The 17691-nt window shown below is 35.9% G+C and overlaps 1 protein-coding gene across 1 annotated transcript; it reads right to left on the reverse strand.

Annotated features, from left to right (window-relative positions):
• Positions 1 to 12209: 12209 nt before the first annotated feature.
• LOC149559039 (L-type lectin-domain containing receptor kinase S.4-like) lies at positions 12210 to 13125 on the reverse strand. Its single transcript, XM_089831218.1, has 2 exons — positions 12655 to 13125; positions 12210 to 12518 (listed from the first exon to the last, which is right to left on the reverse strand). Exons 1-2 carry the CDS (start codon positions 13123 to 13125, stop codon positions 12210 to 12212), a joined length of 780 nt encoding a protein of 259 aa, XP_089687344.1.
• Between the last annotated feature and the right edge of the window lie 4566 nt (positions 13126 to 17691).

The raw sequence follows: 17691 nt of genomic DNA on the forward strand, positions 1-17691 counted from the left end.
AAAACTATGTGTTAGCCTTAATACATGGGCCCATTTATAATTTTTGACTCCAAGAACACTTGATGAGTCTAACTCCTTTATTCTGATGGCAATTCTATGTTTAGAGATCTTGCATGAATTATGCATACTACAAAGAAAATATGATTTCTATCTAAAATTATGAAAAACTAAATTGAATACTAAACTTCCTTATGAATATTAAAAACACTCAAGATGTAAAAACATTTCAAGCTAATGAAATCAAGATTTTTTTTGTATTTTTTCTTACTTCATTAACAATGTTTAAATGTGCACATTTTTCTTATATATGTAAATTTATGTACTTATAATCTTGGTATTGGCATCTTCCTTCCTCTCTTAATTATGGTGGTTTAAATTTCAATCCTTAATTGATTAGGGCCTACAGAAATCAAGAATATAGTCTTGTAGTTTCATAAGCTCAATAGTATTAAAAATAAATTATGGTGTTGGATTAGAGGGAGTGCTTTTTGGGCTTTTCTTCGGTTAACACTTGATTCATCGAAGATGAGTTTTGCTAGGGTTTGTACGGTTTGCATCTGAGCCCTTTCTACATTATTGTCTATCATTCCGCATTTAGTGCAGGAATTTATTTTAGAATATAATGGCCTCAAGCCTCTTCAACCCAGTAGTTACTATTGGTGCTAGAGTTTTTGCTACATGCAAAAATGGCCGCACTAAGCAAATGCCCATGCAAATTTGTGCCCAAGGTATTTCACAAGGTAATTCCTCTCCCAACTTGGTTTTGAATATTTCTACTTCTGAATCTGCTTGCCAATGGCTAGAAACCCAAACCCTTATTGGGTATTTTGTGGGTGGCACTCCATTTGAAAGCACATTGTGTGAATGGGTATCCAAGGCCTAGTCCCCCCAAGGGATTCACCTTGAAGGGATTCAAAACCTTACCAAGGGTTTTTTCTTGTTTAGTTTTGTTAACCCCTCCCAGGCTGAGAGTATTTTCAGCCATGGGTCGTGGACAGTTCACTCGTCTCTACTTGTTTTCCAGAGATGGTCTTGAGACATTTACATCTCGGATGACTACAAACTTCGGGTTCCATTTTGGGTAGAGTTCCCTAGGTTGCCCATCCCTTGCTAGTCTTTTCTCACTTAAATTGCCCAAACTATGGGCAAAGTCATTTGTGTGGAACTGAACAAATTTTTTAATGCCCATCCCCAGTGGAGGGTTTGTGTCAAGGTCAACCTTTCTAGGGACCCTAAAGAGACTATGGAAATTCATATTGGTGATACCACCTTTTCTCAAAAGGTGCTTTACTTGAATCTCCTCAATACTTTTTTTCGCTATCAATCTGCTAGTCACAAGATCAAGGATTGTCCTCTTCTTGAGCACAATTTCTTTTCAATACAAGAACCCAAGCCGGCTCTAACTATTAAAAAAGATGAGTGGATGACGATTGTCAAGAAAGACAAGGGTGTTGCTAAGCCAAACCTTGTTTCTCAACAACCTAGCCATCCCAGCTCTAGTGCAGCTCCTCTTGTGCCCTTGGCACCAAAGGCTCCTATAGTTGTGCCACCACCCATTTCAAACCCTGCATTGTAGGGGATAGCTAAGCTGGAGGTACGAGTTGCATGGGTTCAAGCACCTCAAGTAGCTTCTATGATTTCTTCTCCATCTCTATGTCACTCTCATAGCCCTAAAGGCCAGAATGTAGTCTCTATTACTAGGGATAAGCGTCGAGCCATCACTTTGGGTGACTCTTCATTTGAATCCTCCACTTTCTTGCATAACAGTTTTTCCTCACCTAAGGATGAGGAGAATATGCAAGCTAGTTTATGATGAATTTTCTCTCATGGAATTTGTGAGCACTAATAGACCTCTCTATAAAGTATTATGTTCATGATACCAAGTGTAGGCTTGGAAATATTGATGTTTTGTATTTGCAAGAAGTCAAAGTCTCTAGGTTCCTTCTCAACTTAGCTTGCCATGTGATATGGTCGGATGGTGTTAGTTTTTCTTCTCAGCATGAAGCTGGTTGAGGTGGTGTAGTCACTCTCCTTTCCCCTTAGCTTTTTCCTTTTTTTATTTCCCATGGTTTTGACCCCATGCAGAGAGTAGTTTGGATTTTGTTGTCTTTTCAAAATCATTCTTTTGGCATTGTCAATATATATGCCCTTAATGATGTAATTGAGTGCTCCCACTTGTGAAGGTGGCTAGCTAATTCTTTTCCACCTACCACCTAGTTATTCTGTGGGGATTTTAATATGGTTGAGTTGGTTGTTGATAAAGTGGGTCTTCTGCCTTTTTTATGGTTAGCTAGTGAGCGAGAAGCCTAGTTCTACATGCAGAACAAGTTGAGTCTTTTTTATCCCAATGCCTATCACTGCCAGACTGATGGCATCTAGTACACATGGTCCAAATTTTGAGAGGGAGTTGATAGGGTCCTTAAAAGGTTGGACCGTGTTATAGTTTCTGCTTAGTCCTTTTTTCTTTTTCTCACACGAGTCTGCTACCTGTCACTCTACTCCCTGACGTGACTCTTTCGGATCATTTTCCCATCCACTTCTCCATTACCTGGCACTCTACCCCTCCTCATAATTATAAAACTCAATTTTACCTTCATACTTCCATGTTGTCCCATCCACCCATCGTCGCTCATATTTTACAAACTTGGAACCTTGAACCTAGGCCCCACTCATCCTCTGGGTGGATTCAGTGGTGGAATGATGCCATCACTTGTACTACAAGGTTTCTTTGCATTTATGGGAGGCAATTGGCCACATACCACAAGAGATCCTATGAGGCCACTATCAAAGATCTCCATATGGCCACTAAAGCTCTTGCCATGAATCCATTTGATATAGATCTCTAGGTTCAACTTGCCAACCTTTGCCATCAAAAACAAGTTGCAGACAATTATACTACCTAGGGAGCTCAACTCAAAGCCCACCTTCACTCGCTGGAGGTTGGTGATCAAGTTTCCAAAGAATTATTTAATGTGTTGAGGGCACACTACTCTGTGGTGGGGATCAAACACATTCAGGAGGGTCAACATATCCTCTGTGAGCTTCCTGATATTCTTCAAGCCTTTCTTCACCACTATGAAAAAAATTTCACAGTGCAGGGTCCCTCGATGGCCAGGAACCAAGCCTTGCAGACTTGTTTGGCTATCACACCTAAAAGACTCGCTCCAAAACAATATGTGTTTTGTGAGCAAAAGCTCACTCTAGAGGGCCTCAAGGAAGTTGTATTCGCCATGGTGGATGATAAAGCCCTTGGTTGTGATGGCTTCCCTTGTGAATTTTACAAAACATTTTGGGATGAGATTCGTCCAGACCTGTATAAGGTTTATATTGAAGCATACAATTCCCATTCTCTAGGAAATATTATTAACAAAGGGAATATTAAGTTCATACCTAAGGCAAGCAATCCTAAAGACATATGCAATTGGAGGCCTATCACATTGTTGAACATCTCCTATAAGATTGTTAGTGAACAATTTTTCCCATAAATGTTCATATATCCAAACAGAGAAAAGAATGTAAACTAACAAATGAATTCCTATCTGAGGAACTTAGGAATTCTCTGCTTAAAATTTCTTCAATAGAAACAGGCACAACTACCTTTATTGCAGTAAATGCTTTAACCAAACAAATTCAACAGAATAACTTTTCAAGAATGTAACCTACTAAAGGTGTTGAAACAACTTATTTCATCTCATCAATATGAAACAAACTTTAATGCAAAAGAACCACTCGATTTTAATTATCAAAATGATCCACATAACTAAAAATTAAATCATCGAGCAGGCATATTTCATAAACCAATTTCTCACAGAATTTCCAAATTCAGAGTTGACAATTTCAAAATCAATAACAGGCACAGCTAAAAGCTTAAATAGTATCTATAGAAATACCAAAAAAATAAGCAGATAATAGTATCAAATTACAAAGCTTTCAACCCAAAATTAAACTGTAGAGTTTCATGTATTTGCTGAAATTCTGAAACGCTACTTCTAAACTGGAAATAAAACCATTAACAAAAATAGTTGTGTCTATCAGTCTGCTGGAGAAATTCTAACCCCCTAAACAATACTAAATATTACATTTATAGGCATGGGGCTGGACTCAAGCCAAAATTACCCCGCTAGGAGTTAATTGTCCTTTTGAAATAATTGATAACTAAAATTGCAAGAAAACAAAATGGCAAAGAAACTGTAGCTAATCAATTCTTGATCAGGTTGCGCTGTCTCCACCAACCACACCTTTCGCCATCTTCCACATTTCATAGGCAGTTGGAAAGGCAGAAATAATGGATTGATGTGGAAGACCAATGTAGGCAAGCCGTTGCTTCCAAATTTCTTTCATCTTCTTCAATTCAACAGCCTTTTCCTCGTTCATTTCCAAGTGCTTCAGGTTGATAATCACCATAGCTTAGGTGTGCGCCATGTTGGAGAAATCCTTCTTAGATGGTGTCTTCTTGTCCTGCCATTCTTGAAACTTCTTTTGGACTTCTTTGATTATCTCATCTGATTGGGCAATGGAGTCATCTTCTCTTTCCATGAACTGTTTTACAAACCACTTAAGGTCATTTTGAATAATCTGCTATATAACCTTAAGTTCTTGTAATGCTTCTTTGATTTCAAATACCCCTTGTGCCAGTGCTTCATTCCACCATTCAATGCAATCTTTGATGACATATAGGACTTTTTCCTCAAGACCAACTACAGGGCATTTGGCTTGAAATTTTTGCAAACCGAATTCTTGCACATCCTCTAGCGATATTACCACTTTTGCCCAGTTATTCCTCTCCTTTTCATATCCTTCATTACTTAGCTCCACTTTTTTGGCAATGTTTGATATCTCCTTTGAAGCATGACCTAAATGTCTAATGTGTTTTACGGTGTTAAGCAGAACATCTTGGACCCATTCACCTGCTACTTTGGCTACTGCTTTGCATTTATGCAGATTTTCCAATGATTGTTGATTGGTCGCGGAGGATACATCAATAATGGCTGACATCTCATAGATTGGATTTGCTTCAGGATGCAAGATAGCATTAAAGTACTGCGCCATATTCTTTATTGTTTCCTTCATTTCTTGCTTATCTTGCCCATTTTTCCATACTCTGTGCGCTATCTTTTTGTTAGAAACTTCAAAGAATTCCATATCTACTTCACGGTTTCCTTTTCCCAAATCAACTTTTGTTATTTGGAAATCTTGAGGCACTACAGAATCATGAGAGCTTCCATTAGGTGGTGTAGCTATATTTTCTGTCCATCAACCTAAACTTTTGTCAAAATTGATTCTTGCTTCGTTCCTTGCCTTTTTCACTTTGGGTGCCTTACCAAGGCACTTACTGACCAGATCGTCAATAGGCATAGATATTGGAACTATACTTGTCTTCTTCTCCATTGATGTTTCCAGCCATTTAGGAGTAGTTTGATCCTTTATGGTAGCAGGGGAACATTTAACTAAGGAAAGATTACTTTCCTGATTCTCGGTATCCATTGGAACATTATGGGATTCAGGTACATTATCCACCATAGGTAGTTCTTCTGCTATCTCCAAGTCCATGGTTATGGTGTTCTTACTTTTGACGGCTAATGCCTTCTTCGTGCTTGAGTGGGTTACTCTCCTTCCTTTTGGAGTTTCTTCTTGAACTTGAAGTTGAAGTGTTTTCGAAACTGCTTCAAGTTCAACTTCAAGTGGACCTGCAACAGAATCAGGGACACTTTAATTAGTTTTCTTACGAACAGTCTTTTTATCTCTGCTTCTTGAAGACTTCTCATAAAAGCTTGGAGTAGCCACTGTCTTTGATTTTATCCATTTGGTAGTTCTAACTATTACATCTTTAGTATAGGTATTCACATCATTCTCTTCTCTTTTCTCCCAATCGATCTCAGGGATAGGCATGCATTCAATCTGGTCCATGTAAAATTGATCAAGTACATCTTCAGAATCATCATCTTTCAGCCCATAGGTATCTAACTCCATATTAAACATGACGACTTGCTTAATGGTCAAGTGTGACCATAGTCTCTTCCTCACTTCAAATTCATTATAACAGTTCGCCCAAAAATCCTCTAATTGTGGAGAATGAAAAAGAGAGGCTACATTTTTGACATTGTGTCTAATAAAGTCGATGTAGTCAAAATGTAACTAAGAGGTGAAAGACTTAAGACATAAGCGGGTTAATGATTTGGCTAACAATATGGCTTCTTTCAAACTGGGGCATCTATAATGTCCAATTTCAATTGGGAAGAATACTGAAGAGGATTTCTTAGAAATTTGAAAGGACTCAACAAGAGAAGCAAACTGCCTACACATCTCTGACAACACTATAGAATCTGAACAATAGCGTGGTAATTTCAAAGGTTCACCAGGAAAACCACCCACTCTGATGTATGTAAATCTAGGAAATTGAATGAAATAACAACCATACATTTGCACAACTTGCATGGCTTCTTCTGACATCTTATCATTTTCTCGGCCTCGTAGTTCAAATACCAATTTCCCCAAAAAAACATCATTGATCTTCTTAAACTCTTTGCATGTTGTGTCCTCCTAGAGATCTCTATAATATTGGTAGATAGCCATGTCATCTACCCAAGGTATATGTGGAAGATAGTCCCAAACTTTAGATGCTGCTAGGGTGTAAATCAGATAAGAGGACAAGAAAAATGGACCACAGTTGGTAACATCTATCAAGCCCTTATGCAAGTTCTCTGCCATTAGGTTTGACCAATCAATGAATTTGACATCTTCAACTATCTTCTATATGAAGAAGTACATCCAAGACTCCCAGTGGAAAGCATGTTCATTTCCCTTAATTCTATTTAGTAGGAGTACAATGTCTGCAATTTCCTTGATGAAATGTTCGATGGTCAATGGTTTAGGCAACCTAGAACCTCCCTCTGCAAGCTTCAAGAGCCAGGACTGAGCAATCTTAGTGTCATAGCTGGTTTTGTTTGTAGCATACAGGTGCTTAGCTTCTTCGAACATCCATGGCTCGTAGGGTTCTTTATGAGGGATCCTAAGGGCAGAATTGACACTGGTTCTGTTGATTTTGATAACTACTTCCCCCGAGGCTTTCTTAATGCATCTTGAAACAGGGTCATAATGGTTTGCACATTCGAGGACGAGTTCTAGGTATGGAATTGCAGCGGGAAAGGCAACAGCTTCTAATAAACCACTATCAACTAGCCTTTGGTAGATGGAACTCGACTGGGTGTTTTTGGTTCTTTCAAAAACCTCAAATAAATTTTTATTAACCAAAAACGCATCGCAAATTTCATGCAAGGAACTGAGCAATGGCGGCTTCTCTAACTTGGGCATTTTTGGCTGGAAAGGTGTCATGACTGTTATAAAAAACAAGTCTACAGGACACGGCTTGAAATACTTTCAAAACAAAGCAAAGCACAATCAAAATGCAAAGGGGAATGGAGATGCACTTACAGTTTGGCAAAGACACAGCCTGAAATTCACCTTTCTTACCCAAAAGCATCAAGATTTCTCTGGAGAAGATGAGATGAGTGGAAAAGGGTAAAATTCATGTATTTAAGGAATGATTTGCATAGAGGATCGCAAGATAGATTTAGCAAGTAAATGCCATCATTACTTGTTCGTGTGACATTCATTGGAAAAGGCACCGCGGGTGTTCTGTTTTAAATACCCCATTAAATTCACACGTATTTTCCCATAACAAGTAATCATGAAATGACATTGTTAATACTCCATCAAATCTTGCCAGACCCAAACACGTACTGCCTTAAAATTTCTCCGCTTATGACTTCAGATGCTTTGGGAAAATATTATGATGGGACCCACCTTTGAATGGCTTGGCAATCTTTGATCTGCATACAAAAATCGTTAGCAGGCAAATCCAACACTGAACTTGAAGTTGAAGTTTTGCGTGATTAGGCTTCAGCTTCAACTTTGACTCCAAGTTTACAAAGGTCGACTGGAGAAAACAAAGTGCGCTTATCACATGGCAGGCTAACAAGACCTTGAACTTGAAGTTGAAGTAAACTATAACTTCAATTTCAACTTCAACGAGAAGACTTGGGACTAAAACATACTAGGATGCGACAAAAATTATAAGCTCTAACAAAGATCATTACCAAGGCTCTCTCTCTTAAAATCCATCATCTTCTTCCTCAGATCATTCACCCTGAAGAAACAGTGTTATCAAGTCCCGTTATATCTTGGACAATATAATTGCTATGTGGGGAGGAATGTAATGGGCTCATCATTCCAAGTAATAGGCCATCTTTCTCAAAATTGATTTTTCCAAAGCTTATAATAAGATTGAGTGGCCTTTCATTCTGGCCATGCTTCAGGCTCTTGGGTTTGGCCCTACCTTTTTGTAGTCAGTCCAAATGCTCTTTGGAGATGCCTTTGATTGCATCTCCATTAATGGCCATCAGTCTCAAGTGTTTCGGCTTTATCGATCAATTCACCAAGGATGTCTGCTAGTTCCCTCTTTATATGTTTTGGCAGCACAAGGTTTTGGGTATTTGCTCACAAATGCCATCTCCCAAAGAAGGGTCTGAGGTATTTCCCTCCCAGATTCCCCTGATAAGCTTGTGAATGGTCATTTTGCAGACAACTCTTTCCTCACTCTCATTGAGGATGAAGAGAATATTGCCTCTACTTTGCAATGTATTGACACATTCTATCTTGCTTCTAGGTTTGCCATTTAGTGGCACAAAACTCTTTGTTATAGGCAGTCTTACCTTCCTTGTCCTACTTGGCTTGAGCAATATCAATGGAATTGGTTCAACATGGGGAAGTGTTTCATTTTTTGGGTATCCCCTTTACCTTTCAAGCCTTAGTTGTTGAGCTTTGGAATGTGGTTCTTGCCAGAATAGAGAAGAAGTTGGAGTATTGGATCACCAAACCTCTTTCCCTAGTGGGTAAATTCTAGATTTGCTCCAAAGTGTTGGCCGCCACCCATGTTTATTATTCTTCATGTTGGGCTCCTTCAAAGGCCTCATACCTCAAACTTGAGCACCTTTTACATGACTTCCTCTAAGCATCAAATGCTTCTCACTAGGGCTTTCATAGAATTTCCTAGGATTTATGTTGTCTTCCCAAGGAGTCTAGTGGCCTAGGCTTGTTGTCCACCTAGAAGAAAGGTACTACTTTATGTACCAAATGGGTGATTCGAGCTATTTCTGGCAATGAAGCCTGGAAGGTTTTGTTAAGACATTGCATTTCCTCAGGCTTTACGGTTCACCGAGTAGCTTGGAAGGGGATTGGGTTTCAAACCCTTCTAGTTGCCCCTAAACCTATCCAAATTTAAGGTACTTTTATTTACAAGAGTACTTGGCAAGCCTAGGAAGCAGTTAAGCCCTAGCTTTGCTAGGTTAGCAATGGATTCAGAGATGGGCTCTCCTTGAACCAGCATAATCTCTGGTGGTCAGCTTTATTTGTTATCCAAGGTGTTCCGCTAGCTAAGGTGCATGGGGCTAGTGCTCTACATTTTTTTAAACATGGCATAAGGACCCCTTAAGATCTTTTCTCCAAAGTTACTATGAGCTTGCGATCGTGGGAAGACATGAGAGTGAAATTCTGGCTTACTCATCCAGATCAGCAAACTTTTGATGTTCTAGTTTCTGCGATGCCTTCACATTTGTTACATAAAGTGAGCATTCAATCTTCTCACCCTTGGTGGAAAGATTGGAAGTGGTATCCAGACACTCTAGTAACCAGTTATAAACCTAGGTTGGGTTACCGATGGCTAGTTCCTCGCCTGCCCATGGTTGATGTGCTCAACCAATGTTGGCATTTACAATCCTCACATCGCACTTGGAGGCATAGGTTCTCCACTATGTGGTACACCATTACTGAACCCAAAATTGCACATTTTTCCTGGTGTATTCTTTTTTAGGGCTTGCCTTTGGGCTCCTAGCTACGGGACCTGGGAGTTCCTAACCCTCGTTGCCCTTTCTGTGGTCAACTAGAGTCCTTTTTGCATATTTTTTGGTTCTATAGACTGGCTCAGCGTTATTGGCAATGGATCCATGATCTCTTTCGCCCCTTCCACCCAGAACCTTTTTCTTGGCATATGGTTCTTCTAGGTGATAATACTTTGATACCCTTCAAATACACCCAGATATGGCATGCTTTCAAATTGGAGATCTTATTTACCATTTGGAAAGATTGCAATGTAGTCATTTATGCTCACAACACACTTCACATTAATGTGGCTATGTACGCTAAAGCATGTATTTATAACAATGTCATGTTGTAGATTCAAGTACAAATAGATAAAGTGGCTTTGGAGGTGGCTCACTTATAGGAGCTTTTGGCTCATTGGGGAAATGCCCCCTTTACAGTTGCTCATGTTCCACCGGATTTGGCCTTCAGCGACCGTACCCCTCCTCGCAGTCGTCATCAATGGCGTAGTAGTTCTTCTTACCGCTTGCACATGCCTCACTCTTAGCAGCACCGCTCTCCCAATTGTGGTGTTTTTGATCAGCGCCACTCTTCTGGAGGTTCTAGTGGTTGGCACCACTCTACCTCACCTCCCCGGAGGTCTAGTTTAGGGTGAGCCCCAATGGCTCGTCCTACTGCTCCTGCTACTAGTTGGCCCTCTGCTCACTCAAACCCCAAGTGCGTAGTTCCTCGGCTGGATTTAGCCATTTCTCCTCCTAGGCCTGAGGGAGAGAAAGATGAAGATAATAGTGTTGTTGTTGATGATGGATGGGCTCCCCCTAAGCCATCTACTCACCCCACTCTTAGGTGGGGCTCTAATGATAAGGGTCCTCCTTCCTCAACTAGCGTTGCACTAGCAGCATGACGATTTCTTTATTTTCTATTGTTTTCTAAAAAAATTTTGATGAATAGTTGAGTTTTGCATGTGGCCGTATGAACTCATGGGGTGATCCCGTTTCCCTTGGCCCTTTTTTTTTGTGAATATGTAACTTTATTGTATTTTTTTATATAAGGGATTATTCATCAAAAAAAAAATTATGAGGATGATTTCTCTTTCACATATTAAAAAAAGGTGTAGATACATAATTATGATAAACATAAAAACTAAGTATATTATTTATTATTTTGGATTCAAAGTGTAGCATAATAAAGACTCTACAAGTTGATTACTTCTAGTTGATAACTATAGTTGTGGACTATTTATTATTTTTTTAAATTTATTCATACATTTTGAGAAATTAGATTTAAAAAAGACATTGAATAAATAAATAAGTTATTAATTTTTTATTTTTTTTAAGTAATAAACATTTGTTTATCATAGATTTGAATGAGTGGAGTAATAAATAAGGGATAGCATCCTCAATATGAATATCTAACAATAACATTCAAAAAGAAGTCATACAAAGATATATTTTTTAAGTGGAACTAAATATGTTTAAAAGGTTTAAACATTTTCTTCTTTCTATTTATGAATGAGTTGTTATCATGATTTTGAAGAATTACAATTTGATGAGGAATCAATTTTCAACTCATTATTACATATATCTAATACTAGGTTTTTTTTTTCCGAATCTGTAACTATTAATTTTCTAGCTCCTTTCACCACTTTCACCGAAAATAAAATAAATAAAAATTCTAGCTCCTTTCCTACGGTTTGCATTGCGTAGGTTATTAAAAAAAAAGGACAATGAATAAAACAATTGAAACGTGAACTCACTATAATAGCCTAGTTAGAAATCTATAGAAATTTCTCATCAAATTTCTTTACTCATCTAGAACAACCCAAACAGTTCATGTCCATATAAATAAACATGATCCAATTAAAAATTCGGTACCTTGTAAAAAGAAGCCAATTATACATCTTACACAAGACTCTAAATGAAAATAGAAATAAAATAAGTATACATTGTGATACTTAGCTTAAGAAAGATTACAAACTACAATATAGAATAAAAATTTGCAAGTTAATGGTCCTTATTACCCATCTCTCTCTTTTTCAGAACATTTTTTGAGTTTGATGGAATTGGTATTTTACCATGCATTGGAAATAGAGTTAGTTCAAAAGGACCTACGGTGCCACCGTACAAAGTTATTGGATAAGTGAGTGGAACTTGGGGTACCTCTGCTTCTAATCTCAAAATATTCACCACTTTTCTCATGTTCGGTCTTGCTATCGGACGTGGATGAGAACACAACAATCCCAACATGAGTGCCCTCTCCATCTCATTCGCATCAAAATCCCCATTCAACCTCTCATCTACTGCTGTCAAAAGCTTTCCCTGTGAATGAAGATGCTAAACCCATTCCACCAGTCTCCATCCGTGGTCTTCTAAATCAGAGTCCACCACTCGCCTCCCACAAGCAATTTCCAAACACACTGCTCCAAAGCTGAACATATCCCATTCAATGTTGGGCTTACGCGATACCACACATTCAGGTGCGATATATCCAACCGTCCCAGCTATAACAGTCGATGCACCATTTCCAAAATTACCTGCAATCAGTCTTGCCAACCCAAAATCTCCAAGCTTTTCTCTGTAATCAGAATCCAACATTATATTGCTGGACTTGATGTCCCTGTGCACAACACGCTCTTTGCAATCCTGGTGAAGATAAACCAGCGCTGCAGCTATGTCGCAAACAATAACATACCGTCGACTCCAATCCAAACAAGTTCGAAGAAAATGTACTTCTCCAGACTTTCGTTTGGCAGGAATTCATAGACGAGAAGCAACTCACCCTTTCGATGGCAGTGGGACCAACCCAAGAGCTGCACAAGATTACGGTGACCTCTAAGATGTATTCCTTTTTGCCTTGTTTGGAGCGTTGGGAGATCCTCTTGACGGCCACAGCCTCTTTTGAGCCCGGCAACACGCCTCTATAAACAACGCCAAAGCCTCCCCCTTCAAGCCTTTGGTCATGGCTGAAATTATGAGTTGCAGCACTGAGCTCAGCATGAGAGAACTTGCGCGGTCCTTCAGCAAACCGTTTGTCCATCTCAACGTTCTCCTCCTTCACGTGACACCTTTTATATCTCCAATAACACAACCCCGCTAAGAGCGCATGCCCAATAAGGGAGGCGACGACCGATACTAAAACATAAACATGATTGTTCTTCGTGGGAATCGGCAAATGGTGAGAATTGAAATCCCAATAGTAAACATTATGCTGGTCCGCTGAATGTGCAGTGGAGGTCGAAATGCTGACCATTATTTTTTGGGGAAGAAACTTTGTGAGATCAATGTCATATGATAAAAGTGGGGTTTCTGGTTTCTGCAGGGAAAACTACAAATTAGTCATGCATCTCATTATACTTATAGCTTGCACTTATTAAGGGGTGCAAGGGTTGAGCTATGCTCATTTGATATAATATTTTCATTTTATTGTTCTATATAGTCAAAATAATTACATTTTGTTTGAAATGTTAAATGATATAGGTAAGATTCCTTTTTTATATGGATTATTTTTCATTTTGGAGTATCTATCAAAATTAAAAGTGAGTTGAATATAGAGTCCACCTTATCAATTCACTCTAGATATTGCTATAGAAATTTGTCATTTTGCTTGCAAGCTACTCTCCCCTTTTAATTCAAACATCATTTGTAATGTAACATTTTTTTAAATTGCTCCCACATTAACTTGGCATTTGATCAAGTTTCAAATTCCCCCAAAGTCGGTCCCATTCAAATTCAATAAGAGTGGAGTGGAGATATATAAAATTAACAATAAAATTGTTGTTACATAATATAATTGATAATTAAATTCATAATCTTGAATAATAATGGAATAATCTTTTCATCGTTGAAAATAGGAGCGAAGCACTCTAATAAATTAAAGAAACACTAAGTGAGTAGTTGGAAAACTTGTATAAAATTTATCTTTATCAACTGAATAAAATGTTAAAGATGTGTAATATTAATATCTAATTTATATATTGTTGTATATAATTAAAAGAGAACTATTTACTTTTATTTTATTTTTATTTGTGTGTGTGTGTGTGTGTAACTTTATTTAAAACACTTCAAGAACCTATATTTACAAAGAATAATCATAGATATGAAAATATTTTTAATAGAAATATTTATTTTATACAAATAATCATAAAAATTAATATTTATATTCTTCATTTGTTATAAATACTTTTCATACTTTTGAAAAAAAAAAATTATACTAACTTTTTTATTTATATATCTCATATTACGATCTACATATATTCAAACCACACTAAAATCTAAATGAACTAGATAGTTTAAATAAACATCTAAGTCCTCGATTTCATTTGATTGTGAGCAATCATACTTAATTATCAATTATGAGTTTCTACTAATCAACCTCAAATCTAAACACATTAGTTTGACATGCAAAAAAAATTAATCTAAAGATTATTTCTTTTTTAGTAAAAAAATGTGTTCATAGTCGAACAGAACACATTTTCATTGTAGACACCCATTCCAAAGTTCTAATGGTAATTATGGTAACTATGCTAGAAATGCAAAATTTGCATAGAAATTTGTGTTTTTGAATTACCATCTTTAATGGCTATTGAATATTCAATTGAAGCATAACCCATTGTTTGTTGTGAGAAGAAAAATCTATGCCAAACCATTACCACCAACTTCAGTTTTAACTAGTTAACTATATTTTATTAGGAAGACTTCAACCTGAATGTATATTTAGATTGTTAAGAATTTTAAATTCACTTTTTTTTTCTTTCAAACTATCAAATGCAGGAGTATAATAGATATTCTTATAGATATCAAACAAATAGTTTCACTTGAAGAGGCACTAAATGGAATATGTATACAATATAAAGGATTGAAACTATTTTATGTTGTATTTTTAATATATGAATTATTTATTTGGCTTTTGCTTCTAATCTATTGTACTTACATTAAATGTTTTACTTTTATTTTCACTTTAGATTTGGTTTTTAATATATAAATAATGCAAACTTAGTGTGACTTTGAATATATAAATAATGTAATTCTTGAATTTACATTCTTTCTACACATCATATTTCCTTTAATTCTAAAAAATATAACACAATTTCAATCAAAATTAAAATCTTGCAAATACAAAACCTTTTGTTCATATATAATAAAATTAAATGATAATTAAAAAGTTACAATTAATAAAATTAGTATAAAACCAAAATATGTACTAAAGATAAAACAAAAGGAAAAATAAATAAAATTTCAGTCTTTTAAAGTTCTTTGATATGTGCTTGACTCTTAAGATTGAAACTTGGCGTACATCACATATTTGAAATATTGATGCATAAATATGATGTTTTACAAATGTCCACTATAAATAGAACAAAAGATATAATTTAAATAAAATAAAATTAATACCCTAAAAACATACACTATGATGGCCTAAATTTTCACTAAGCTTAAAATTTTTGATTTATTGTCAAAATTAGGAAGAAAATATATCCTCACATTTGAGGTTTCTTAAAGTGTTTTCATTTCTCATGAAAGAACCTAAATTGTTGTTCATACCTTACAGTTTGAACAAGTCACTCATGAGTTGGTATGCAAATAATAAATAGGGATATGATACAACTTTGGTTTTAAGGTTTAATTTTCCATATACCTAAGTCCTTTGTTTTATTTTTGTATGTTATAAAGTTGTGGCCCTAAGTGCTTTAAGTTGTGAAGCCGTGAAAATGTTTTGATCATTATATCTCTCCATTATGTTGTTTAACCATTTTGAGGACTGTGAAGTTACGAAGCAATCAGTTATAAGGTAATTGAAGACAACATAGCTAGCATCATTGAGTTAAGGTTGTGAAGTGGAGATAGCTTAGATTCGTGGGGTCACGACTTGTGGTTTACTTAGTAATTTTTAAGTTGCGAAGCTACAAATTATAACTATTGTGACCAAAATTTAAGTTATTGCTACATCCCCTATAGTTAAAGATAATGTGAAGTTAGGGGTGAGAAGTGGAGATAACTAATGATCACAACATCACAAGGTTAATCATGAATTAAGATTTATGGATGTGAAGCCATGAAAAGGATGACAGTTAGATCTGAAGTAGTGTGCACAACATCGCGAGGTTTAAAGATGTCATGTTGTTGACCATTGTGAAATGGCGAAAGGGTTAAAGATAAATTTTTTACAGCATTAGGAGTATGGAAGGTGTTAAACCACGAAGATTTAATGATGAGGGCAAAAAGATAGGTTTCGCTATTTTGCAAGGTTGAAAGGTATGTTAAGAAAATAAGCTACAATGAGGAGATAAGAATTCTCACACCTTTGTAGATGTTAAGCCATGGTAATCTTTTAAGGTAGAGATGTTGTGAAAAAGGGTTGACTATGTAATGCCCACTCGTAGTTTTCTTTTATGTTCTTATTGCCAAATTCTTTTAGGCCAATTTTATGTATTGATTTGTTTTAGAGATACTAGATTTATAGTTTTATGATATTATTTCATGACTTGGATTAGTGATATATCAGTGATGATTACTTGGTTGACTATATTTCATGTGTTGTTTAATGATTGTGGTTACTAGTGCATTAATGATGCTTTAATGATTCGTAGTTAGTAAATGAGATTTCTTTTATAGCAATGTGAGATGATGTTGTTAATGATGAATATTTCATATTCATAATGATGCATTGTTATACCTAAGCATTTGATGTTTGACTTGTGATTATTATGATACTTACCCCATACTTGCATGTGTATGGTGCACGTGTTTATTTTATCTTTCTGTCTGATGTTTTTGATGTGGTTAAGGGAGGGAGTTGTAGTCACTTGCTAGTTGGGATATACATGATGTACCACTCCTTGTCATTACTTGTTTAGTTTAGATATATTTATATACATGCACATGCTCATCTTTTATGCAGAATGTAGGTACCGGACATCGACTTCCCTAAATTGCCAGGATGAGCGTGCCCTATCATAATAACTCAATGGTAAGAATGGGGAGATAATGTTCAGGTCCAATCCCAGCCATATTCTAATTACTTGTCTTGAGAAGGAGGACATGTATTTGACTTTCTATCATATTTAAACCTGTGAGTTTATCTTTGTTTGTGTTGTTTGATTTTGAGCTTTGGTCTGTTTTGGTAATGTTGCTTTTATGTGGATTTCGCTATGTGATTTATTTGGTAAATGATTTAATTTTAATATTTCAGTTAATCATATAATATTAACAATTATTAAATATCATTTGATTAAAAAGAAAAGAAAAGAAAAATTAAGAGGGGTAAACGCTTTGTCCTAGAGCTATGAACCAATGAGGCCAAAAGTGGGAGACCTCATCCCCATTAGATTTGAACATTGATGACAAGGATAACAACTCAACAACTTAACCATCACAACATGCCACTATTGGCAATTCAAAAGAAAATATTAAAGCATGAGAATATTTAATTAATTAAAAACTAATTTAATATGTGCTTACATTTAAAATTCTCAATTTAGAAGTCTAAATTTAGAAAATTGGTTAAAGAAAAATTAGAATATGATGATATTTAATTAATTATAAATTAATAAAATATGTACTTTAGCTTAAAAGATTTAATTTAAAAGTCTAATTTAAGAAGTTGGCCAAAAAAAAATTAAAATATTAAAATATTAAAGATTTTATATTTCTTTATTATAATTATTTATTTAATAATAATTAAATTAGAGTTGTATTTAAACAATGAGCTTTGATTATTATTATTAATTTAAATAATAAACTATGCTTTAATTAGTGCTTGGATTAATTAATTAACTAGAGGAAAAGAAAATATAAAAGAATATTTTAATTTAAAAAA

Source organism: Cupressus sempervirens, chromosome 5 (assembly GCF_028749045.1).
Source record: "Cupressus sempervirens isolate cs-2001-9-10 chromosome 5, ASM2874904v1, whole genome shotgun sequence".
Lineage (NCBI taxonomy): Eukaryota > Viridiplantae > Streptophyta > Pinopsida > Cupressales > Cupressaceae > Cupressus > Cupressus sempervirens.